At 45.8% G+C, this 24,995-nt stretch overlaps 6 protein-coding genes across 6 annotated transcripts; 2 read left to right on the top strand and 4 right to left on the bottom strand.

Moving 5' to 3' along the window:
- Positions 1-643: 643 nt before the first annotated feature.
- H6S33_002792 (uncharacterized protein) lies at positions 644-5,551 on the bottom strand (the record flags this gene model as incomplete). The annotated part of the gene is made up of 6 exons (XM_044834168.1): positions 644-1,546; positions 1,625-2,470; positions 2,528-2,614; positions 3,948-4,344; positions 4,592-5,195; positions 5,365-5,551. 6 exons carry the CDS (start codon positions 5,549-5,551, stop codon positions 644-646), a joined length of 3,024 nt encoding a protein of 1,007 aa, XP_044692953.1.
- Positions 5,552-5,892: 341 nt separating this feature from the next.
- Positions 5,893-6,694, top strand: H6S33_002791 (uncharacterized protein; the record flags this gene model as incomplete). Its single annotated transcript, XM_044834167.1, has 4 exons — positions 5,893-5,927; positions 5,991-6,042; positions 6,264-6,539; positions 6,611-6,694. The coding sequence occupies 4 exons, from the start codon at positions 5,893-5,895 to the stop codon at positions 6,692-6,694; spliced, it is 447 nt and encodes a 148-aa protein (XP_044692952.1).
- A 767-nt stretch (positions 6,695-7,461) lies between these two features.
- Positions 7,462-11,268, top strand: H6S33_002790 (uncharacterized protein; the record flags this gene model as incomplete). The annotated part of the gene is made up of 4 exons (XM_044834166.1): positions 7,462-7,810; positions 8,081-8,212; positions 8,338-10,141; positions 10,218-11,268. The coding sequence occupies 4 exons, from the start codon at positions 7,462-7,464 to the stop codon at positions 11,266-11,268; spliced, it is 3,336 nt and encodes a 1,111-aa protein (XP_044692951.1).
- A 2,006-nt stretch (positions 11,269-13,274) lies between these two features.
- H6S33_002789 (uncharacterized protein) lies at positions 13,275-13,921 on the bottom strand (the record flags this gene model as incomplete). The annotated part of the gene is made up of 2 exons (XM_044834165.1): positions 13,275-13,379; positions 13,454-13,921. 2 exons carry the CDS (start codon positions 13,919-13,921, stop codon positions 13,275-13,277), a joined length of 573 nt encoding a protein of 190 aa, XP_044692950.1.
- A 2,447-nt stretch (positions 13,922-16,368) lies between these two features.
- On the bottom strand, positions 16,369-16,854 carry H6S33_002788 (uncharacterized protein; the record flags this gene model as incomplete). Its single annotated transcript, XM_044834163.1, has 1 exon — positions 16,369-16,854. The coding sequence occupies one exon, from the start codon at positions 16,852-16,854 to the stop codon at positions 16,369-16,371; it is 486 nt and encodes a 161-aa protein (XP_044692949.1).
- Positions 16,855-17,171: 317 nt separating this feature from the next.
- H6S33_002787 (uncharacterized protein) lies at positions 17,172-24,720 on the bottom strand (the record flags this gene model as incomplete). Its single annotated transcript, XM_044834162.1, has 9 exons — positions 17,172-17,771; positions 18,122-18,397; positions 18,447-18,577; positions 18,627-18,969; positions 19,024-19,170; positions 19,219-19,433; positions 19,486-24,088; positions 24,141-24,467; positions 24,520-24,720. 9 exons carry the CDS (start codon positions 24,718-24,720, stop codon positions 17,172-17,174), a joined length of 6,843 nt encoding a protein of 2,280 aa, XP_044692948.1.
- Positions 24,721-24,995: the final 275 nt, after the last annotated feature.

Here is a 24,995-nt window from a genome sequence, read left to right as displayed (position 1 = left end):
GACCTTGGTTTAACGCGACCGGTGTTGTACACTAGTTTTTGGGAAACTAATGCACGTGGCTCTACTGTTCCATCGATGCCCTATCAAAATGCAGATGAATCGAGTCCTCTAGAACTACCGCATTGGGCGCAGAATCCTCCCGGTCTCCCGGGTGCGATGGTAATCACAGCATTCTCCCTATAGTGCAGCTACCGAAGTGGATAAATGGGTCATTATGCGCAAAATACAAGTCCAACGCAGCATTCAGAGAACCTGTTTTCATCTGATAGACCCTGTAAATTGACTTGTAAGACTCCACTCGCTCGCAGGGCTAATCTGGAGAGGTGGTCTGGGTGGGGCTGTATTGAAAGAAAAATTCGAGTGATATTCTCTGCAACGTTTAAAAGCATATATGAGCATATGCAATGTATTATTAGTCTTGTTTATCCGCTGATAGATGTCTGACATGATATTCACAAGTATATCTTTACAGCTTACAAGGGAAACACATCAATATCGCACTAGACGTAGCTAATTCTGCGAATCCTCCTTTGTTATTCGTGCAATGGAATTTTGAAACCACTCATAGATTCAAGTCACAGGCCATCACTAATCACCAATACTAGAAGTATTGGCGTTGCCCGTGTACTTGACAATCGACATTCTAGGAAGATTTAGATCCTCGCTGTTCCTCCGCCCAGTCTTGCAAAACAAACTGTAAGGCCCCTTTGTTCATCGAGGCCTCTTTGACGGACTCCCATTCATACCCTCTAACAGATCGAAACATCATTGGAAGGTTTTTAAGAGCGATCTTTCCGATCAAAGCCGGATGGTCCTTACAAGTCTCCTCAAGGAGAACCATTGGAAATAGTAGGTTTTCTTCTGAAATCATTGATAGAAATTTTTCTTTGGTGCAAAAACGCACACAGCCTAGAATATTTGGCTGGTCATCGTTGGCATGGGCCACACCTAGGAGTTTCATGATATCAGGGCATTCAGCCTTGTATCTTGCGAGGGCTTCAATGGGTCCAGACTCGTACCAATCAGAAAGAAAACACATCCTTGGTGGGCAAATAGCAGTTTGAATTGGCATCGCTTTTGTACGTTCCCAATCGAAAAGGTGTCCTGAAATTATGATATTATGCCGAGATATGTCAGGATATTGAAGAATAAAAGGGCCATATTCGTAACGTGAACTGAATAGCTCATACAGCATAGCTTTCATTTGCCAAAGAGCTACGAACTCGTCGATTCCACGCACAAAACTGTGATTGAGAAGATGACGATAGTATGCAGTGATAGAGTCAAGAGACCTGATCGAGCTAATCGGTGGGAAGTGCCTGTCTCCTGGTGGAACATTAAAGGCTGCCACGATTGAGTGAGTGAATGGTTTGCATCTATCATAAATGCAGGGACGGATGCCAAATTCCGCCTTAGTTGTCCTGATTTTACGAGAGTTGGGTCCCTTCTTGATTTGCCAAAAGAACGAATTAAGCGTCAAGTATCCGCATGCAGATAATGGATGTTCAGCCAATTCCATCCGATACATCATAATCTGTTTCCAGGTCTTCACAATTTTAGTAAGAGAACTCCAAAAATCATAGATAACCAATTAACAATAAAGACGAATCGGTTAGCGGCATACCATCAATCGTAAGTCGCTCGAGTCATTCGAAATCAGGGGCTCCTTCAAGGAATTGTCCAACTGCAACCAAGAGGGAGTACCCCCAAGATCCCCCAATAGGATGAATGGCCACCCAACCCTATTTCCAGTAATAGATTTCCAGCTATTGCTCTGTAGATCTGGCGATTCAATTTTTATTTTGGTTTCACCCCCTGATGCTAGCGTATAGCGTACATCATAGGCATATATCTGAGGTGCCGGAACCCTTGTATGTTGGTTGAGAAAACGCAGGGTAGCACATTCACTTTCCATTAATAACTCTCTTTCAGAACTATTGTAAGTCTTGAGAGGTTTATAGGGGAGCATCTTGTGATTGAAGTCTGTTGGAAACTTAGCTACCCAGATTTCTTCCTCTTCTTTTTCGTTCTCGTAGATCTTGTCCAAGATCCCACCAGCCATTTCACGAGCAGGACAGCTGTTGCTTTCTTGAAATTCTTCCAAAGGTTTATCATCGGGCGATGATAAATAAACCTCACCCCTAACAGGTTGAAAACGTAAGAACACAATCTCACTCCATGAGCTTGACATAGAGAGAGTTGAGCAAGTAAGAGTAGGGCCACTCTCATCAATGACGCACTCGATCTGACGTCCGTGGCCATCAACACTTCCATGAATAGAAAGAGCAAATTCACAAAGAGCTTCTCGATTGATATTCATAAGAGTAAGCTTTCTCCGGAGACGCTTCTCACAGGAGTCATGGTGCTCAGTGGCCTCTTCTGGTGTCCAGCAGTTGTTGTCGATTCCAAATTCATCGATGACCACGGGGAATTGAGGGTTCACCCTCCACAATGTGCCATCGATGATGAACTATTCCGTCTAAATTACCGTCGTGAAATCACTAGAAGAGAAAGAGATGAGACTTACCTTGAAGTAAATTTTACCAGCATGTTTATATTCTCCCATGAAGAGCAAGAATTCACCATCTGGTTGACGATTAAGTTCGATCCCAGGCTGACTCCAATCAGATGAGGCAAATGTCACATGTACAGTTTTTGCATCACAGTCAGGCCTAAAAGGTGGTTTAGATCATCTTTTATAATCTTCTTGAGAATCGGGTATAAATACCAACTGACAGCCAAACGAGAAAGACCTCCCCATTGAGGCGGAGATTCCATGTTGATGATTTTATGAGATTTTTTGTGTTATCTTAGATGTATCGTAGAGGAGAATGAGTGGGGAATTTATGTCCGATGATGAAGCGTTCTGAACAGATTACACTTATATACTCCGGATAGTGCCTTAGTTCCAATAACTTCACCACCACTGTATAATTTGTCCCCAACAACGAACTGGAAAAGATATACGTACACATCGGGGGAAAGTTTAAATTAAGAGAAGTTCATGTGTCGTCATACCATACAGTCGTCATTAAGAGATGTACATATATGTACATGGTTTATTATCATACGTCTCCTTCATCAATACAGGTCATACTTATTCATATGTATCCCGCTCTTAGTGACAAACCAGGGGATTCTTGGAGAAATGAGTGATCAGCTAAAAGGGAGTGGTCAGACAGATTTAACGAAAGAAACCGTCTTGTACTAGCTTAAAAACACTTTTCCTAAAGATAATCAAATAAGAAAGAAAAACAGACTAGAAATATCTGTACTCATATTTCCTTGAATCAAAGAGATTCATTCTCTACCAATAAACATTTTACAGGCGATTAAAGCTACGTAATTTCGGGTTTCAGGTAAAATTATATCGAGTGATATCCCATGAATAAAATATAATCTTTCAAGTTCCTTCAGCTTCAGATATAAGCTAATGAAAGACCCTGAGCTAACCCGTCTCAATGCTTCTATTGATAGTAATACGCCAGAATGTAGATCTACCGGATAGATCTCCATGAATTGCCGCAGCACTTAGATCAGTGTATATTTAAACTCCCACCTGACCCTCGCGCCATGCATGCAAGTCGCCCCCTCTCTTTTCATTCCGCGGCGTACATAATTTATGAGTGGAACCTTAATGAAAGTAATTTCTTTTTATAACGATATATCTCTATAATAAGAACTAGTGTCACGTAGTAGTGCGAGTAGTAAACGTGGCCATCTAGTAAGATGATGATTGAATTTAAATCGACGCACTTCGATACCGTGATCTTCTTTATCAAAAAATTCCCCGCCCTAAAACACGATAAACCAAGATAAACATCTATAATACATCTCTAAGTCAACGTGCAGTAATCTCTCCCCCTCGAATATTGATATGAACATAGATAATGTTCTAATACGATACTAATAAACCCGGCCACACAAATCCCGCCTGAATCACTGACAGTAACAGCACCGAGAGAAAACTCCCTCTCATCCGCTGGTACCTCATCAGTGATTTCCGCAAAGGTGTTGACATACACCATTCCGCCTAGCAGTCCTTCCCAAAATATGACCAGAAACACAAGCCATATGTTAGGGATGAAGTTGTACATTGCATGGAGTACCAAAAAAACTAGGTTCACACATTGTAGAAGTGCGGGCGGATAGAGCTGGCGAAAACGTATAAATGGAGTCGAGGATCGGGAGATAAAGACGCCTGTTTGATAAATCGTATTGTACATTGGGTAGGCGTCACGGTACGCCTTGAATGGCATTTCAGCAAGTGGGAAAAGAAGCGTAGGTGCGACACCTAGATTAATGGTGTACTCGGCAATATAGACAAGAAGAAGAGGTAGCATGCTGTTTCAAGAGTTAAATTTGGATCCCATTAGGTTGTATAGTTGACCATACGCCGTAATTTGGACGGTTTCCGAGCTAGAGAGTGGATGGGACCTACTAGGGAAAGAATAGATGTTTCGTCTTCTCAAAGTTGGCTCTAAAGCCCTTCCATGCTGCCGTTGCATGGTCTAATAAACCTTTCTCTTCGTGAGGGCTATTCACAGCAGAAAAAACAAGCCCGCTAGCAGAATGGACTGATGTCGCTAACAGTGCAACATCAGCATCATCCGTTTCTTGAGCAATGCGAGTCTCTTCGCTATCCATAGCAACATCAGCACCCTCGACAATTGGTTCATATCCGTCCCATTTCTGGCCTTTGATCATGTCTAGTGGTAGAATCATAAAGAATGCGAGAAGCATGACGATCGGTAGGAACCCAAATGCCATCAAACTTTCCCTTATACCCCATCCGACCCAGCTTGTCGCGAAAACATACAGCCCTGCGCCCAGCAATCCTGCAGCACCTGTCCCAGAGGACCAGAAAGGCACAGCGAACCGACCGTAGAAATGTGTAAGGCCCAGAAATGATAGCTCCCCTCCGCCAGACGAGATCGATGCTAGAACAACGCCAAAAAGCCTAGCTGGGAGCGATTCACCCCATGCAACGATTTGCATACCCACGAAGGCGAGCATGACGAGTATCGGGATCCGAATCCGGTAGGGGATTAGGTGGATGTAGTAGGGAGCTGTTAATTTGGTGATAAAAGAGGGTCCGACATCTGCAAGGAGAACTATGGCCTTTGGTAGACTGGGACCAACGAGATCAAGAGCTGCTGAGAGGATGATGACATATAGGACATTGTTAATGCAACCTGCGCGCAACAGGGAGTTTAGTTGAGACGGATTCTAAAGCAGCTGGAATCAGGAAGAGCCTCGTGAGAGATGACGCCATTGTTTACAGTGAGAGGGCGATGATGAAGCAATGGAAATGGAGATATGAACATTAAAGGAAGAGAAAGAGCAGGACCGGGAGGGGCAGACCAAATAGCCAAAAGGCTACACAAACTCGAGGGTTGGCGCCAATGAAGGCGGCCCTAATCCGGGATTTGTAGACTGCAAGACTGGATGAGGGGGCTCCAGGAACGGGTAACGAGAAGGATGACATCTGTGAGGCTCTGGATGACGATGACGCTGCTACTCCTCCTCGGGGCGGAGGTGTGTCTTCCATCGAGAGAGCTCGAGACAAGACAAGACTCTTGGTGAAAGAACGGATAGGAAGATAAAGCTCACTCAAGCTTAAGCTTAAGGGTGAGGAATGGAAGGGAAGGATAGTCAAGCTCTTTACTCCCAAATGTGCAGAAAGCTTTGAAGGGGGGGACGAAGAGAGACACAGTGCAGCTGTTGCCCTTGGTCGCCCTTGCACAAGACCCACCGATAACCGCACACACACACTCTGCCTGATTTACGCACGGTGCTGTCATCCATGAACCCTTCCTCCCTTCCCCTCCCCTGTCTCACCCCAGAGGTCAGCAGCCGCCCAGGTAAAAATAATAAATAAAAAACCGCGCGATGGATGTCGGTCTGCCGAAAAGGTTTCACGATAGGTGCGCAAAGTCCACAACCAATTAATTCTTATTATTTACATAAGTATGTACCGCCTACACTAGATTGCAAGCTACACCAGATACCAATACAGCCAGCCAGCCAGTCGGTCGGTCGGTCGGTCAGTCAGTCAGTCAGTCAGTCAGTCAGTCTGAACCAGAGCATCCATCCCACGACGGCCACACGCAGTTAATCCCCCCCGGCCCTCCAAGCTGCTCTTCTTGCTCTTCGTGATACATACCCCATGCAGCAGCACAAAGCAGCAGTCACCTCTTGGCACTCTACGTAATCTGCACGATACGATAAGTAAAGCAATAAGAAAGAGGTGATGGCTGCAGAGGCTGCAGGCGGAGATCGGCACTCGACTGGATGATGGAGAGGGACAGCGAAGAGAAACCAACGCCAGGGCCACAGCCGTGTTAGAGATGCTCGTTCGGGAAGGGCCTGAGAAGGTGTGGGGTCGCCCTAAAAGCCGTTTGCTGCGAATGCACTATGGCCTTGGCAAAAACAGGGCCCCCCAGCAAGCGACAGCTCCCTCTTCGGGGGTATTGGGGCCTGCCAGGGTTCGTGTTGCGGGCGTGGGAAACTCCATGGGCGACATGGTTCATGGGCAAGTGAGCCATGTATTATTATTGTTCTGTATGTACCACATACACATACTACAATCTGCTAAGACACGGCGCAGACAAATCGCATGAAAGCAGCGCGACAAATAATCTCTAACGGAAGAGTTTCCTGGGTCCCGTACATGCGTAGTAGAGTTGTTTAGTGTATGTACTTATCACACGCCAGTGGTACTACAGTGAGAGGAGCGACGGCAGCGGAAGTGAGGAGGAGGGGAGAAGGAGAGGGAAGGAGGAAGAGAGGGGGAGGGGGAAGAGTGAGGGAGAAGAATTAAAAGATGAAGAAGGAAGATCTATATGTAGTAGTGAGGAAAGGAATGGTTGGTGGTAGTAATAGTACTCTATCTAGTAGCAGGAGATGTAGGGAAGGACCGTCCACGGCAGAGTCCGCCGCCCTTGCTCATAATCCCTCCATCAATCAATCGCTTGATCTCTCCGAGAGCCAGCTCACCACCGCATTCTGCCTTCTCCCTCCTCATACTCCTCCTCCCTGGTGTGTGCATCTGTCTCGTGCGTGTAGTCGGCAGGTGTTGGTCTCCCACCCCCCAATCCATCGTCCTTTCTCACCCATCCTCACTCACGCTCCTCCTCCGCCACTCCTACCCAGCATAGAATCGAGATCTTCCACCATCTCGCTCTGCTGCCGTCTGCCTGCTTTCCCCTACTGCTTCTCTGCATCTCGGTCACCATCGGGGAGATTTTTTTCCCTCCTTCCTCCTCCTCCTCCTCCCTTCCATCCTTCTATTTCCCTTCTCCTGGAGTTTCGTTTGAGTTTTTTCTTTTGAATTTTTTTATTCCTTTTTTACGAACCCCTTCCTTCACGGTTTTTTACGCCCTCCTGATCGTCCCGTATATCTGCCCATCCCGTTGTTGCTACCGCGGATCGCGTTTTCATCACCACCCGTAAATCCCAATGGACCACCGCCATCACCACCCGCTCGGTGGCCCTCCCGGTCCTCCAACAAGCCTTCCTCCTCGCGCTCCTCAAGGCCATCATGACGACCGCGATCGCTCTATTTCCTCAGGCCCTCCCAAACGATCGAGAATGGACACACGTACTCCTCCAAATGGCGACATCTACTCCCATTCACACCTTCAACAGCAACAACACATGCACGCTGGTATTCCGAGGCAGTATAAGGAGGTTTCAAGGTCGCCAGAGATGGAGAGAATGAACGGGCCTGGTGCATACAGAAATGCTCCTCCTCCTCCTCCTCCCCCGCCGGGCCACCCGTCTCATTCATCTCAGCAGCAACGTCACGGTTAGCATTATTCTTTTCCTATTATTATCATTCCTAGTAGATTTCCCTTATCCCTTTCTCTCTCTTCCCCCACCCTTTTTTTTATTTACTTTTGTATTTTCGTTTGTGTGTGTGGGGTTACACGACGAAGACTTGTTCGTCATTACCATACTCGGGATTTCGCACTTCCAGTAACTTTAAGCCGGCAGTGTCTTCTCTAGGAAAGATAAGCCGTGTGCTGCGTGCCTGTTGCTTCGGGACCTGAGTGGCTGACCGTCACTATCTGAACAGAATCGGTACCTCAAAGCAACGCAATTCATCCTGTGAGTCGCAGTTCGGGATTCATGCCACCCCCTAGAACATCAACGCCAGAAACGCATCAACGAGTATCTTCTGTTCACAGCTCGCCGCGTATTTTCCGAGGTTCGTAATTGTGATGCCTTCCCCCCGCTTGAACCCGGTCTAGTTCCTTAGCATGCCAGGGCGCGCTAAGCCATAAATGTCAATTCACGCTAAGAACTAACCGATCCCGCATTTTAAACTTTTAGCACCCCCTCCTCCTCCACCACTTCCTCCGCAAGAATCAATGATGCAGCAATCACTTCAGCAGCAACATGTTCAGCAACAGCATCATCGCAACATGCTACCACCGAATTCACCCCATCACGTCCTAGCGCCTCCGCCGCAGCAGCCGCAACAGCGACCGCCTCCTCCCAATCACCACCACCCTTCAGGTCCGCCGCCGTTCGTCCAGGTACCGTCTGACGGTCCTAGGCGAGACTTACCATCACTATCTAGTCTATCCAACAGTCGACCGAGCATGTCTATCTCTTCAATGCTCGGATCGAGTGATCCCCCAGCACCCCCTTCACATGCCCCTCACACTCACCCTCACCCATCACCCATCAACACCCACTCATTACCACCATCCTCTTCAAGGCCTTCGGATTTCTCGCCGTTAAAGCGACCATATACTCCTGATCTCAACGGTGTCCCAGGTAATGATAGGGACAAGCAGGTTAATAGCAGCTCTGCAAGCCCGAGCACCGGAAACGCCCCTTTGCCAAGTTTTACAGGCCCGAAATCGAATCGCGCCACACCACACGAGCATGTCTACCGTGCGCATCAACAATTGCAATACCACTCACTCGGCCATAATCGCGACCGAGAGCAGCAGCAAGTTGACATCATGGGCCCCCAGGGACCACCACCACCACAGCGACAAATGTCGCAACCTGTGACAAATAGTCAGAGTATATCCAGCGTGCTCCACGATGAACCACCGCCACCACAAAGACCACAATTAACGAGCTCCGACTCTTACCAGGACCGAATGAGGAAATACGATTGGCAGCAAATGGAAGAGCGCCAGAGGGAAGAGGAGATGAGGCTACGGGAGCACAGAGAGCGTGAACAGAGGGAGCGTGAGCATAGGGAACGGGAGAGAGACCGAGAGCATAGGGACAGGGAAGCCAAGGAAAATAGAGAAAGAGCAAGGATAAGGGAGAGGACAGAACGAGTTCCCATTGGGCAGCAGCAACAAATGTTTGGCCGGGAGCATAGGCATGAACATCAACACCAGCACCAGCCGCCCCAAACTTCTAGCTCGCACTTGTCGTACCCCATGACACCTACTTCAAGAATGATGGCTGGTCAGGATGCTATACCTGGCCCTCCGCCAGTTTCAGCAATTTCTACTTCCTCAACCATGGCAATGCCGCAGACTTCAACTTCCGGAACAGGTGGACTAGGGGCAACCCCGGCTCCACTACCGACGGCTACAACAACGGGACGGGAAGGATTCCAGCCATTTACGGCATATACTACTCCAATGCCCCCAAGTCCATTTGCCATCACCAATCTTCCTGTGTTACCTCCTGTGGTAGAAGGGGGCCGAGATAGCAGACGGCAAGGGTTTCCTGTAGGAGGTCCGTCTTTTGGAAGGGATGAGCCAGCAAGAGCAGAGGACGCTTTGAGGGGAGGTCTGAGCAGGCAATCCAGCGGACTAGCAGATGAGGACAGAAGACGGAGAGAGAAAGATAGGGACAACTTAATGAGAGAACGAGATGGGCCTCAAAGGATGAATGGGCCCAGTCTCGGTGACCAGACGCAACAAAAGAGAGTGGGTATGGGAATCCAGAATATGGAAATGGTCAGCATGACGCAAAAATGGAGCGAGGATTTCCAAAAAGGGTTAATGGAGAACAATAGAGAAAGAGAGAGAGAAGAAGCTGGGAAGATTAGTCTAGGGCTGGGCAAGCGGGAGAGGGAGAGAGACGAAGAGGAAGCCGCCAAAGAGAAGAAGAAGAAACATCATCATCACCATAATCATAATCACCATTCCCACGTGCAGTATGTTTCCTTTTCCCTTCTTGTGTTTGATCGTATGGCGTGGCTCGTTCTAAGGCTAACTAAAAAGAAATATTAGTGCTGGCATGGTTCATCATCACCACAAAGCGGAAGAAGAAGTAGGTGCTCCTAATCTCGAAGTACCAGTTTCAAGGGTTGGCGCACGCTCGAAATCACCAAACAGCCTCGCACACATGCATCACCCTCACATGCACCACCCTCACCATACGCCTATAATCCACCACCATCACAATGCATCCGCTTCCACAAGTGCTGCTGTACCTCCACCGAAAGTCAAAACTAGCCTTCTCATAGATTCAACTAAGGTGATGGCCTCCTTATCAAAGCCCCGCAATTTCCTTGGTTCGGTAATATACCACCCAACTGCAACCCCTAAGCAGGGCTACTCTGTCACGCACACATTGTTGCCAAGATTCGAAGGAAAGGAGAATAGTATTTTCCAAGTCCGAATCCCACGGCGATACTTGAGTGAGCAGCAGAGAAAGGAGGTTCATAGACGCAGATGTGTCTGGGGGACGGAAGTTTATACCGATGACTCAGATGTCATGGCTGCCTTGATCCATCTTGGAAAAATTCCAGGTGTGATGCCACCAGATGTGGACCCTGCATGGGTAGCGGAATATGGTGCTAGAAAGATCACTACAAACGGTCAAACTAGCGCATCTCCACGATCTCCTCTTGTTCCTTCTCCAACCAAGAAGAAGGTTAATGGAGCTGGCGGTAAAGCTGAGAAGCAACAAGTGCAGGATATCCCGGTGATCCCAGCCGGAAAGGATCTCATCGTTAACCTCTTGATCCTCCCTACATTGGAAAGATATACAGGTTCTACCTGTAACGGACTTAAGTCCCGTAGCTGGGGTACTATTCATGACGGCATGAGTTATTCCGTATGGGATATTGAATGGGTTGAAGCGGGCGAGGCGGAAGCTCGGGGAGGTGGAAGTAAGAAACGGCGACTCGACGAAAGAGATTTCGTTCGGCGATGGGGTGAATTGCCCCTGAGTCGCGGCGGTATGGGGAACAATGGGTGGAGTAAGAATAGATGGACCGTTAGTGGAGATGGTAGGGGGGGGGGTAGTAAAGGCAAGGTAGCAGAAGTCGGAGCATAACGATGTTTACTATGATAGGGTCTCCATATCCTCACAAAGAAGGGAACAAGAAATATAATGGAGTGGGATGAAACCCACAGAAAGAATACCTTTTTCCTTTCCACTTTCTTTGTGTTTTAACATGTCGGCTTTTTGTTTTATTTCTCACTGTCTGGGAGGCATGCGCTCGGGGTTGGTTGGCTGTTTGTCTATCTTTTATTCTTCTTTTTATTAAAAAAGGAAAAGAAACATAAGCACTGTTTATTTATTATCCATCTTTCTTCTATTAGTATATCCCTTTTGCTTTTGACGATATATCTTTCTATCTAGCGAGCGGGACGGCGGAAAAATTGGGCAGGTTTTTTTATTGCTATTTTTATTTTTTCACCTTTACTGTTTTTTATTGTGACGACTCTCTTCTCATTTTCGTTTCGAGCAAGAAAAAAAGCCTGTGATTGTGTTTTTTTTTTTATTTTTGATGGGAAGATGATTTAGTATTTTATCGACGAATCTACCAAAAAAATTTAGTTTTTTTCTTTTCTTTTTCTGTCTTCTTGATCTTTCTTGCTATTCATCATGCTAAACAAAAAAAAATCCAAGCTCAAAAAGCTGGTGGCGAGCCCTTGCTCAACAGACACAGGCGAGAGCCTATTTCGGAGCTTTGATCATGTCTTGCCCATCATCCATCACCACCGCCGGCTCCCGCCAGAGATTCAAATGGGTTGCGTTCCGTTCGGGTCTCCCCACCAAAATAGAGTCTTGCACCTATTTCAGTATCTTCCCGAGCTAGCCTGCAGCACGGTATCTTCCTTCCTTCCTTCCTTCTTCTTCCTTCCTTCACTGCCCACGTTCGGGCCTGGTGTTTCAGAGCTCCGGCCGGGAAGTCGAGACCGGCGCAATCTCGCACCCTCATCCGAGAGGCTGGTTGTCGGGGTGATCGTATCTTACTTATGTATGGTTGGTCTGCCCGCCATATGCAGAAGAGCTTGGTGGAGAGGGGTGTGTAAGACAGACAGACAGATAGAGTAGAGTAGACAGGATCAGGACGTGCATGGAAAACCAAGACCTTGAGTGTTTAGTCTGGGTAGGGCATATCGGCCCATCGGGACCACCTGCATGGGGGGGCGTAAGCGAATGTCTGGGCGCTCGGGAGGATGCATGGATGGATGGTTTTCCTGTTTCGAAACACTGACATTGGTGCCGGTGGGTCGGTGGATTCTGTTTCTGCTTTGAGAGAGAGGGGGGTTGTGTGTGACTGCTGTTTGGAAAAAGGCTTTTTTTTTCCTATTCTGCTGTTGTCCAATGGAAGATGGAGTATATCTTCCCGGCGCGATACATGAAGTGTAAATAAAAGGGTCCTGCATTGTGAGGTGGCCGGCGCGGCAGCTGATGCTTCGCTCGGATCTTGTAATGTCATCAGTTATCACTCGTGGGGTTGTTTGGTTAGAACAGCATGTTTCAACGAAATGCTCACAGCCACCCCGCTCTTGATTTTTGTATAAGAACCGCAGGATGCCCACCGCTTTGCGGGTAAACCCCTCATGATAAACGCCATCTGACCACTTCTATACCGGCTGTCAACATGGCTATACCTTCCCCATCTTGAAGCATTAAACACTAACGTTTACTCGTAATCATAACAGCAACTCTTCCCAACAATCGGGCATGAATGGATTAACGCTAGGGAAAGTATTGGTGATGGATACAAGTCTGTTTCAATTTACAGGGGGTAGATAAAAGATTTACAAAAGAATATAAGGCCAGGGGGTTACTACATGTACCCACGGGCAGTCGTTACAAAAGAAAAGAAAAAAGAATTTTACATGCACAACCCTAAAAGATTATCGAGGAAACCAAGAAAAGAGCTACGAGGAAAAACAAGACGTTAGTCATCTTGCGACATTTGGCAATTATCAGAGTACCAGGGGTATACCTTGCCCTAATCCTGATATTCCCATCAAGTCCTCTATTTTGTGGCACAGCAAGTATTTTAGAGCGGGAAAATAGTAGTAGGTGGTTGCAGCCGTTTAATTTCTAGGTAGACACTTTGCAACATGCTTCCTGTGATTTTTATCGCCCTTGCAAACCTTCCCGCAGCCAGAACATTCCCGGTCGTTTTTACCGTGCCCAGTCTATGAAGAAGAAGACTGTTAATACCCACCCACCATCGTCCAAAAACCCCGGAGAAAGAAACCTTCGCACATACTTCATTATGGTATTTCAAAGCCTGCTTCGACTTGAACTTTTTCGTGCAACCCTCGACCGAGCATCGCCACCTCTGCCGCACAGCAGGCATCGACGGCAGACTATGGATCTCTGCTGTCTGCGAGAAGTACGGGTTCGAAAAGTACCCACCGACCATGCTGATGCTCTCCGTATCAACCATGGCCCCATTATCAAAATGTCCGGAGATGCATCCGGTATCTGGCATCATCATGACGTCTTCGTATCTACCCTCTGGGGAGAGATGCCCCGGTACCGGTACTCCAGCTTTCAAGGCGGCAATGGCAAACTTTCTCCGGAACTTTTCACGGTCATCGTATTCTTGTAGAGCTACGCCGGGAGTGACTTCGGGCGACTGGGGGTATGGGGGCCATTTGTATGTGTGTTGCGGGTTTGTGGCGGTGCCACCTAGGTTCTGCACGTGCATTCCCCAGAACTCCTCGGAATTCATACGGTTTAATGGAACGGTATATCTAGGTTTGCTAGCGTATATTGTTAAAATTTTGTCCTGGGGATCTGGGTATAGGGTAAGGGCTTATTAAATACAGTTGTTTCAGATGATAGGCGCCCAACAAAGCGGGCTGGAGATGAGGAGTTGATGGCTGAGGGTAGATATATGTTGGAGGGGGTGATGGAAGGATATTGGTATCGACGGGACGATGTTGCAAGTATCACCCTAGAACCGACTTTGGGCTTTGGGGATAGGTGCTTGAGTTTGGGAAATAGTTTTTGATATTGAACGGTTGATAGAACAGAGATAGATTGAGATGAAAAGGTGGGGAGGTAGGTCTATAGCATTTTGTGTGAGCCATCATCCTATGCATTTCACCCCAAGCGATGCGATATCCCGAAGCGAATATTGTATTAGGGGTGATTATGATAATTACCGAAGCTTAGAGATGGCTCCTAATACTGATATTCTTGATGATGGGTGAAAGGGGATAATTGGATGGATGAAGTTGAGTTTCGGGCGATGAGTCGAGAGGTGAGGTGAGAGCTTAGGTTGTTAGCGGAGCAGCAGAGAGCACGCCAGAGGGAAGTGGTTTCTCGAGTCTAGAACCTTCGGAGCAACCAACAAAAACCAAAATTAAATTTTTTATATTTGCTAGCCGACCGGATGAGGAATGTTTATGATAATGGAAAACAGATAAACAATTTTAAAAACATGTCAGACTCGTACATTGAGGACTGCAGCTTGTTATTTGTGGCAGAGATAGATGTAAGAAAAGATCATTACCCCCGGCGGGGATGAACCCTAACCCACTGATTGTCATGACCCCCCCCCCCCCCCAATGCATAACAGCTCAAACTTTATTACCACACTGTTGTTGGCCGGTGATAATCACTCGGTATATATAGGCAAAAAATGGTCATTAATATAGGTAATTGACCTGACGTGGCCCGGTCACCTCCGGATTTATCCGTGCACCATTCAGAGAAGACCGTAGTACGGCGGATCCGGAGGAGGTAAGTAGCTCAGGTACGAATTGGTTGTCGAAATATCATCCTCCACGAAATCGCAACGCGGGGTATTCGGGGGACATGTGACTTTTTTAATTTTGAGTAAACAGTCCCTACATCATCAGCAAGCAGCACAGCACACACAGCTATCCCCCCCCAATTGATTATCTTTGAACTAACAGTGCAGAGTTGCGGGTTTAAATAACGATAGACCGGTTATCCCCTGGATGTATGAGACATTGGTAAAATCTCTCTCATGCATGAACGTCATGTGACCTTGAATTTGGGTGAGAAAACGTCCAGGTAAGCAGCTTGCTGCCTTTGTCGGTCTTTGGAATACTTAACGGTGCCATAAAGTTCGCAGTTCGCTGCCTTACCTCAATCATTTCCTGGATAGGCCACGCTAATGCATGAGAGATTTTACCAATGTCTCATACATCCAGGGGATACGCAAACAAACCATGATCACCATCGTGATATAATACCTAATCATTTCAATATTCAGATGACTCTTCGGAAACCCGGTCGTGTAGCACAAAAGAAAAGGAAAAAAAAACCAACAGATCTGTGCCCCGGCCCGAATGTAAATGATGTCTTATCTTATCTATGTAAGTTATCGATAACCAAGATGAAATTTATCCTTGCACATGCACAAATCCCATGGTCCATCGAGCTCTAAAAGTGAAGGATATTCGTGTTACATTCCACTCGGCTAGCGGCGGCGGCAAGTAGTGTTGTCGAGTGATATCGTGTGAGGAAACAGCCTGTTAGATTTAAGATGTATGTAGTAAGCTCGTGGGTATTATTATTCGACACAAATATGTGTAGTTTGCGCGAGTAGGGAGTCGACTCATGTGGGGAGTAAAGTAATTAGGCGGCAGTATCTGCTTGTTTTATAACCAGCAGCTATTCAAGAGCGATTCACGTATCTAGCCTACAGGCTTCTACCTAGGGACCTTTAATTTATGGGTTGTGGTTTTGAGCCCTATATGATATTGGTGGCATCGAGGGTGGTTTTGGGGTTTTGGTGCAGTTTAATATCAAACTACAGTGTAATAGGCTCGATCCCGGCTTCTATTATATGATGTGATTGCTGCGTAGCACCGGCATCTATGATCTACCAGGCTACATGGCCGTAGGGAAAGGCCGTATCGCAAGTAATCCTATGAGATTTGGAGTGCTAGTGCTACTAAATATATGAACTCGCTGAAGTCAAATCTAGGTATGTATCGAAGCTTTTCTCCATAAATATACATGGATCTAGCTAGTACGTATGTGGAATTTACTCCAATCATTCAAGCACATAGCCAATGCAAATATCTGCGAGACCATGCCTTTTATAGTCCAGAACTCATTATCTGGCCGCTCACGGAGGACATACAGAGTTATCATGTAGATACCACCTCCGAGAGAGAACGCCATAATTCTAAGTACCCCTCAATCTTCTGAAACTGGCTCCGGTCTGTTCGAGAACAATAGCTTCCACTCGACGATATCCACGATCTCTAACTCCTCACCCACCCACTCTCCATTACCCGCGTCTTTCTCCCTTCGATTCCTTCGCCTAATGACTCCCAACGGTTTAGGTAGCTTCTTCAATGTACCCGTAAGTCGCTGATGTTTCCCCACGTATAGATATACACGTTGTGACTTGGAGTTATTTTTCTTGTCGTTTTCGGTCATAATGTCTGGAAAGACAAGACGCCCGACTGGTGTCTCGTGTGAGATTGAGTGGTCGATTTCCATGTTGTCCCCAGTTCTTTCTTCTTCTTCTAGTGGGGCTGAGGGGGCTGGCATGTTGATTGTTCCCTGGATTTCGAGCAGTGCCAGCCCGGAGGGTGTTTGAAGGAGTTGCGGAAGTGGGTTTTGTTCAGGGGTTTCGTGTGGGGTTGATGGTGTAGGATGAAGGGGGATCGATGGCATTTTAATTGGTAGGTTATGGAATAAAGTGCCTGTGTAGTGGGTAGTGATTATCTATGCAGTCGTGCTAAATGAAAAGTAGAATGTGCAATGTTGGTTTAATGATACAGATGGATGTCAGATACGTAGCTTGGAGGGACGCGCAGAAGTTGTGCCAAGACATCACCGGAACGTGTAAATTAGTGTCACCTGATTCGAGGTTTGTAGTGATAAAACGTGTATTTACTTATCCGTATGTACATTTATGTACTCACATCAGTAGCTATACCAACCAATAATTACATCTAACTCGAAAATAGGTTTCTCAATCCAAAAAACTCCTAAAAAAACAGATTTTCTAACGTCCGCGATGCCCTTGCGCGATTCCTTCCACGAACACCATCACTATGGGGCGCTCCCCTCCCTTCATACTCCCAGATACTGGGATCAACACTAAAACCAACCTCTTCAAACATCTCAGTTCGACAGGCCATCTTCACTAAATTTTCGACTGTCCTTGAAAACTCTCTCTTTTGTACCTCGATACCTTCTCGTTCTCCATAGATAACTGGCGGAATCACTTCCGATCTTTTCGCACCACGCACTACAAACCACGACCCTCCATAACTGTGCCATTCTTTTGAAAACGAGTTTTTGAGTAGAACAATGTACTCTTTGTGAGCGGCCCGATACCGCCCCTCAAACGTTTGGTTTACCCGTACATCGGTTGGAATCTGCGTCTCGCGATTTTCGATTAGGTCTCTTACATATCCAGAGTATTTAATCAAAAAGCTTGCGCAGTCGTATGCAACTTCGGAAAGATTTTTCATAGAGTCGACTTCAGGTGCTGACAGCCAATCGACAAGTTGAATGATTCCGCCGAGAGAGTTAAAAATGATTGTGAGTGAGCCTAATACCGAAGGCAATAAAATTTCCGAAGGCTGTGTTATATTAACTTCAGGACTTCACTTGATTATATTTCAAATGCTAAATAGGCGTTTACCTTAAGAAATCTGACACCCAATCTCATCCCCTCAAGGAGAGATGTTAACATTGAGAGCACCGATATTATGCAAGGGTAAAATGTTGAGTCAATGTCTTCTCGCATCATTAAAATAGTTTTTTCTAGAGCCATCAGGACAGGAATTGCTAGAATCCATCCACATGGCTCACAAAAAATGCATTCCACGTAAGCGGGAAAGATGACTCCGATAAAAAATGCTCTTAATGTAGGTTTGTTCTGATCTCCATTTTCAAAACTTCCTGAAAGTGCAGCCGTAAGTTGACCCACCAGATATTTCTGCTCGCCATCAACAGCTGCTCTTTCAAAAACTGACTGAATGAAAGAAGTAAGTTGTTTTTGACCCCTTTGATTATGAAGCTTTAATCCGTAGTTTTTGAGTTTACCAACGACGTACGTGGGATCTGTTGCGGGAAGCGGAAAAAACTCAGGGTTAACGAAAAACACATCAACACTAATGAGGTCAATGGTGTGCTGCTGCAAGTATCCTATGACAGTTTGCACAAACTCGACATAAGCACCAGACGTTGCCTTCGTTTGCAACTCCTAGAAAGAGGTAAGAATATTGACGATGAAACACAAAAGAAGAGATTACCTGATAGTTATCTTTCATCGATTTCATCATGGATTGAAGCATCCTTGAGTATTCTTGTTTGATTGAATTTCCCTTTATTGGTGACTCGTCACGAGTCACCTCATAAGACTTTCTCATATTCGCCAGTACCGCTGCAGGAAATTAGTTCAAACTCCAAAAATGGTTTCGGACTATTCTTACATGATATGAGGGATAGCCTGCGGAAGCGGAAATCACTTTGAGAAATGCTAAACTGTTTGCTAGATTCATCCCGTACGAAGGGGAGGTTTTCAAAGATAGGGTTGCGAGGATCGCAATTGAGAAGGGTTGCAGTATATGTGTTCTGAAATTTAAGCATAGATTCTCGTTCCACCAAAGTCTTAAACCAGAAAGAAAGAAATGCTTCTTTGTTTAGTTCGTATGTATCTGGCCCGGCTTGTATGACCTTTGTCATAAAATAAGATGTAAACTTTCGAGTTTGTTCGGTATCACGAAGATGTGCCCATGATTCATGACTATAGGTATTGAGATAAACACCCCACTCCTAAACTATTGTTAGCGTGATTCCCCCTCCCTAAAAGGTGTTTTAGCAAGCAACCTTGAACCCAGTTTGTACAAGAAATCCGATTACAAGTACCCAGGTATCAATGACTTCTACAAGCAAGGTTTCTTCCGGCTGTTTATCTGCACCAAAGCAATTGGAAAGCATCTGTCGAAGAGAGTCATAAATGGTATCGGAAAGATGCTATACGAGTTAGCACAGGGAATAAAAGTCGATCCACCAATGCTTTACCTTTCCGGCATCTTTTTTTGCATCCTGGACAACCAGATCGTCGAAGCCTGACCAATCCCCATAGTCTTGGCTATCTTCATCGACCTGAGACGTGGATGGCGGTAAATCATCATTTTTCTTGCAGGAATACACATACTGTTTCACAACATGAAGAACTGCAATAACTAGTTTGTGTGATAAGCGATTGTGAGAATGCAGTATACTCGATATCGATACTGATAAAATTAGTTTTTTTTCTTTCAATCTGAGGAAGGTGCTTGCACATGCCTTTGCTTAGAATCCTGACAACACTCTCAACATTACCAGCCATTTCTGAAAGTGCGGTATTTAAGCGTTCGAATGCATTGACTAAAATGTCTTCTAACTGTTTTTGATTGCGTCGAATATTTACTTCCAGCAAATCTTCCGATATGTCGTTGCCTTTCTCCTTAGAAGCTTTGAAAATCTTCTCGGCTTCACTCCGTGCTGCGTTATGTTGACTTAATATTTGACTAACAATCTCATCAAACCACTGAACAAAAGGTTCCAATCCATTTATGTTCTCCCCGCTATGTAATTTAAAACGAAGTAGGTTTGACCAAGTTCGGACGCTAACATCACAGGCTCCCAGATGACTCGTTTCCGGATCAACCAGGTTGATAATTGCATCCAAAGGAGGCCTGCAATCTGGCGGAGCCGCCCAATAAAGCGTTGCGAGAAGATCGTGGTGATTCCTCAAAGCATTTAGGTGCTCTATACGAAGCTTTTCTTCTTTTGGGTACTGCCGTCTGTGATTTGGCATAAGTCTGATGACCATGTTGCTAATCTTTTTTATAGTGAATTCTGAATTTGATGTGGTTTTTATCGTATCAATACCCAGTGCAATCGTCTTTAACAGAAGATGGAAGCAACGATCCGAATCTTGAATAGCTAATGATGGGGCCTTTTCAAGGTCTTGAAGAAATCCCACAGATCCGTATCCTTTTTCATTTTTGAGGTTGGCTAACTGGCTGCTCGCGAAGAATTGATAAAGAGTAGGAATTATGAGGTCTGGATTCGCCCAGCCCCACGAACTGATTAAGTGATAACATCTCGAGTATAAAATACGACAATAATCAATGATGGTACCGGAATGGCCTTCGGGATTTTCGTGATAAATTTTAAGAGGCCGAGTGACTAGCGTCTTGATTAAAGACCAGTTCTCCAGAGGACTGTCATTTGGCGGCTGTTTTATGAATCCTAGGTGGTCGAATTGGTGCAGCGGAAGGGAAGTAAAAATAATACGCCAAATATGTTCGAATGATCGGATATCCAATGACTTTTCAATTTCAGTAAGTCGTGATTCGTGGTTGAAAAGTTGCCAGAACCCGATATCTAAAGCCCTTGCTTGGTTCAAAATTTGAATGGAAATAACCCATGCCTCTACAATATAATATCCTTGATCAATGCCTCTCTCGTGCTTATTTCTCTGCCTCTGATCCTCATAACATGCTCTGACATCGTCCAACCCACATTTTAAAAGCTGTCCGAGAAGATATTGGCCCGCTTTTCGCATTGACTTCTCAATTTCAAGTCTAGTCCTGACCTCTTCATCCGCTGGTGCAAGCTGATATATTTGAAACTTGAACACCAGATTGAATGCTAATAGCTGGACTGTTAGACGAGTTGACGCATTTTTTGAGCTAGAATAAGGATTTCCCCCAAACGTTGTCAAGACACGATCACAACAATCATCGAGAGCTTGCAGAATCCTTTGCCCGAACGATATTAGGTCGATGGAATCCGAGAAATTGATAAAGCTAGCAAGATAATTTGAAAAAAATTGCGAGAAAGAATACACCTGAGCGGCAAGAAAATTGATTTCAGCCCCACCTAGATCATTGGCGCCTTGTGTTTTCTCAGCAGAATCTGCGATCTGATTCATGATTATTTCAAATTCTGCTGCAATAGAGTCTTGATATAGCCCCCAATGCAGTATTTTATCTCCAAATGTGAAACTAATACCTGGGTTACTCCGCCCTTCTTTGATTGGGGCAGTATTCAAGGCTCTGGACAATCCTCCATCTCCAATAAATGTATGACTATTGAAGAATGTTCCTGGCTTTAAAGGCATGGTATCGAAATTGAGCGAGTATCTATTGCCATACTTCAATAAACCTCCATACTTCAATAAACCTTGAAGTACAGGCTTGATAGTCATAGGCAATTCGTCTGGAGGATAATATTCCACATCCTCGAGGATGATATCCTGAGGTGGGGGTTGCCGACGTTCAATTATATCAACATCAACTCTTTTCGCTATGCGTTTCCGACGTGCTCTTGGAATAGGTCTAGGCGGCATAGTTGTTTCCGAGGGAGAATCGGTCGAGTCATCATGGATTATTGGCGTTCTATGTGGCCTAGAGTCAAATAAATAGCTTTCCTCCATAAACTGCGAATTCCTCTGCGCTAGGTTTTGTAGCAGTAGAGTTAGATCAGGAGTAGCGGCTCTTCGAGGGACCTGATGTAGTCTCCTGAGTGTATAATTCATGGGTTTCTCGATTTCATACTGGGCGGGTTGAGGTGTGAATCTCGGCGCATGAGTCGTAAACACGCTCCAGCCTGATACGGACGTGATAGGATTGACGTGAGATTTTGGCAGAGGGCGGGTAGAAACAAGCTTCCGAGACACCGGCCCTCTCCGTACAACATTCAATAGTGTGCTTTGTCGACCTCCTTGTCTTCTTGGCTGTGAGCGTTTAAAGGTACGTGGAGGTTTGGGTAACCTCTCTGGTGAGTGTACTTGCACGTCACCAAGATCTTGAGGAGACGCTAATCTTAATTGATGACTTGATGTTTGGTTCTCAGAGTTCCTTCCCCGGTGGTTGTAGCTATTAGTCTGCGCGACACAATCTAAAGTTCCCTCTCTCCAATCACGTAGAACAGATTGTATGTCTCTCGTGTCTGTTTCTGTTTCCAAAAAGAACAACTTCCTTGATGGGCTTTGTCGACCCTGGTCCCTCCTTTTTCTAACCTCCCTTTCTGCAATCTTTATGAATAAGGGAAGTGCAGTAGAAGTGGTAGCTCGATAGTATTGTGCTGCATCTAAGATTCCTAGCTTTGGAGCTGCTGATCTCTTAGCTCTTGTGGACCTGCCATTCTTCGATGAAATATGGTCTGTTATCTTTGGTTGGCGAAGGCGGGTGAAATTGTTTCCCCGTTTTGAAGCTGAAATTGTATCTCTATCATGGCTCATGCCAGTAGCCTTATGAGAAGCATTACTCCTCACTTGGCGCCTCCCTCCCTTTGTTTGCCTAGTACCTCTTCTAGGAATTCCAGGAAGCATTCGATCAATTCTGTCATCCTCAACAACATCATCAAAGTCAATACCGTCACTTCTCGGCGTACTTCTTTCTCCAGTAGACCTTTTTGCCGGAATCGAAGCCAATATTAGTGGCTCATCACTGGAAGTGTCTGGATCACTGTGCCCCACAGAGAAAACGTCTGAATCTGGGGGCCGCGCTCTGGAAGAAATTTTGGCTCTCGCGACTCCCGGCCTTGGTATGCCACCTGATGCTGGGGGTGTAGCGCCTCTTGCACTACGCCTGGTACTAGACCCGCCCATTTGTTGGTCTTTATTAAGCTTCCACCAAGACGCCGGAAGTACACCAGTGGTTTTCCGTTGGAATTTCCGGATCAATTGCGACTCGTCTTCCTCATCTTCCTCATCTTGCTCCTCACTATCCTCAAAGTCCTCCTCCACTACCACCTCACCCACCCCCCCCTCTTCCTCTTCCTCTTCCTCCTCCTCCTCCTCCGCGAATTCCGTTTCAGAAGATGAGTTCAGGGGGGAAGAGAGGAGGTTAATAGGTGATGCTTGAGCTGCCGAGACCGCCTGAGATAATTCATTCTGTTGACCAAGATCAGATTCGGATTCGGACTCGGAGTCGGAATCCATCCCAGCAAATAATCCCTGTAATTTGTCTTTAGACTTCGTTATATTAGTGGACCATTTATGGAAGCTTCGAGTAGTATGATTAGACGATTTCTGCTCTAGAGGATTTCTGGAGATTATCTGGGGAGATGAGTCTATAGGCATATCGTAAATATCGGAGTCTCTGGAACTTCCATCTACTCTAGCTCTAGCTAAAGACCGAGGATTCTCTTTCCTCTGATCCGAATTTACAGTATCTTGTTTGGATTTCGGGACGGAGCTTCGTTTAGAGTACGTGTGGGCTACTTTTCTTCGTTTCGCTTCACCTGGCAAAGAGTTATTCGATCCCATTTGACCTCTGGGGGTATCTGTGCCTGAAAGTAGACTATGTCCCTCGTCCCCCTCATTATAAAGGTATACCTCGTCCTCAATCACACGTTTAGACTGATTAACGGGCTCCGGAGGTGCCACATAATCGTTTTCCTGGGAATCCTTGCTCGCCCCTTGTGCGCCCCTCGGCTCTTTGTCAATATCTTGTATTCTCAAAGGTTTTACGCCACGAGATTGAAGTGTCTGACGGTAACGCTCCCCTTCTATTAGATAGGGATTTTTTTGTATTGGCTTCCGCTCCCGAAAATTTCGAACAGGGGCACTCCACTGTTGATGATCGTTATTGACGCTTGGGACTGCAATGTGAAATGCAGTTGTCAATGTAGCCATTTTTTGCGACATTAACGAGGGTCTCGGTGTAACAGTGTCGGTGGAAGACACAGAGGAGAGCGGCGAAGAATTTATCATCGAGGAACTATCAATTGTCGGGCCTGATTGCCTGAACTCTTGTCTTATAGGGGTAGAGGGTCCCCAGGCCTCTTCAGATAGCATTGGATGGTCTTCGTCCTGATATTGTAGGAAGGTCTTCCCGTTCTTTGTGGCTTGCTCTGGGGGATAAGGGCACTCCCGTGGTAGAATCTCAACGCCCTAACCAGAAATTATAAGCGTCTATCCTGAGATCAAACCCTAGTCTACTAACCTGGGGGGACATAATTCTCTCGTCATGTGTAATCCTGGGAATTCCTAAAATACTGTTTCTATCTTCCCTAGTTCTGACCAACTGTACCTGATCCTCCTGCTCCTCCGGTATTTCAGGCTGGTTACTTATATCCACTATCGTAACCGCCTTATCGATTTCATTCCCCCTTATATCCACTCCATTTAATTGTATTTCCGAGTCTTCATGTTGACTAATTTGACCAGTTATATGTGCGCTTTGCGCAGAATCTTTTTTGTTGGGTAGAACCCCGAGGATTTGATCTATATCAATGTACCCTTCACGGGTGGTATCGTTTTTAACCGTATCCTAAGAAAATTAATCCCTTTACCTTTCCCGACAATTTGTGATGAAATGTTACCTTTATTGAGTGCCCGAGGCGAGATGTAGTTGAATCTGTTACTGAACCAGCCGCAGCTATTTCATTTCCCCTCTCTTCAGTCTTGTTCACCACCTGTACTTCGTTGCCAAACTCTTCCCCGTCATCCTGTGTTGACAAAGCTGTATCCGAATCTTCGTCGTCTGAGTTTGGCACGAAACCCAATTCACGCCAGTTCGTCATATCATTTCTTGATTCTGGAAAGTCGAGTTAATTGTAATAAAATTGAGTGGTAGTGGTTGTAATGGTGTGAGATCTTGGTTCTTTGCGCGGTTAGACCCATCTCTCGCGTGTCGTTGGACAGAAGACGCGTTTCAATTAATTAACGCGTGTCACCCGGATAAAAACTATAGTAAAACAATTCTATAAAGTTATTAAATAAGTGTCAGAAGCAATTACAAGGCCTTTGACTATTTTTCTCATTGTACAAAAAAATTTCATATATTTTAAAACCGAAG

The sequence above is a fragment of the Morchella sextelata genome (genome assembly GCF_020137385.1).
Source record: "Morchella sextelata strain SCLS chromosome Unknown scls_13, whole genome shotgun sequence".
Taxonomy (NCBI): Eukaryota; Fungi; Ascomycota; class Pezizomycetes; order Pezizales; family Morchellaceae; genus Morchella; species Morchella sextelata.
The sequence above is the reverse complement of the archived record's forward strand: the minus strand, read 5'-3'. Positions and strand labels throughout refer to the sequence as shown.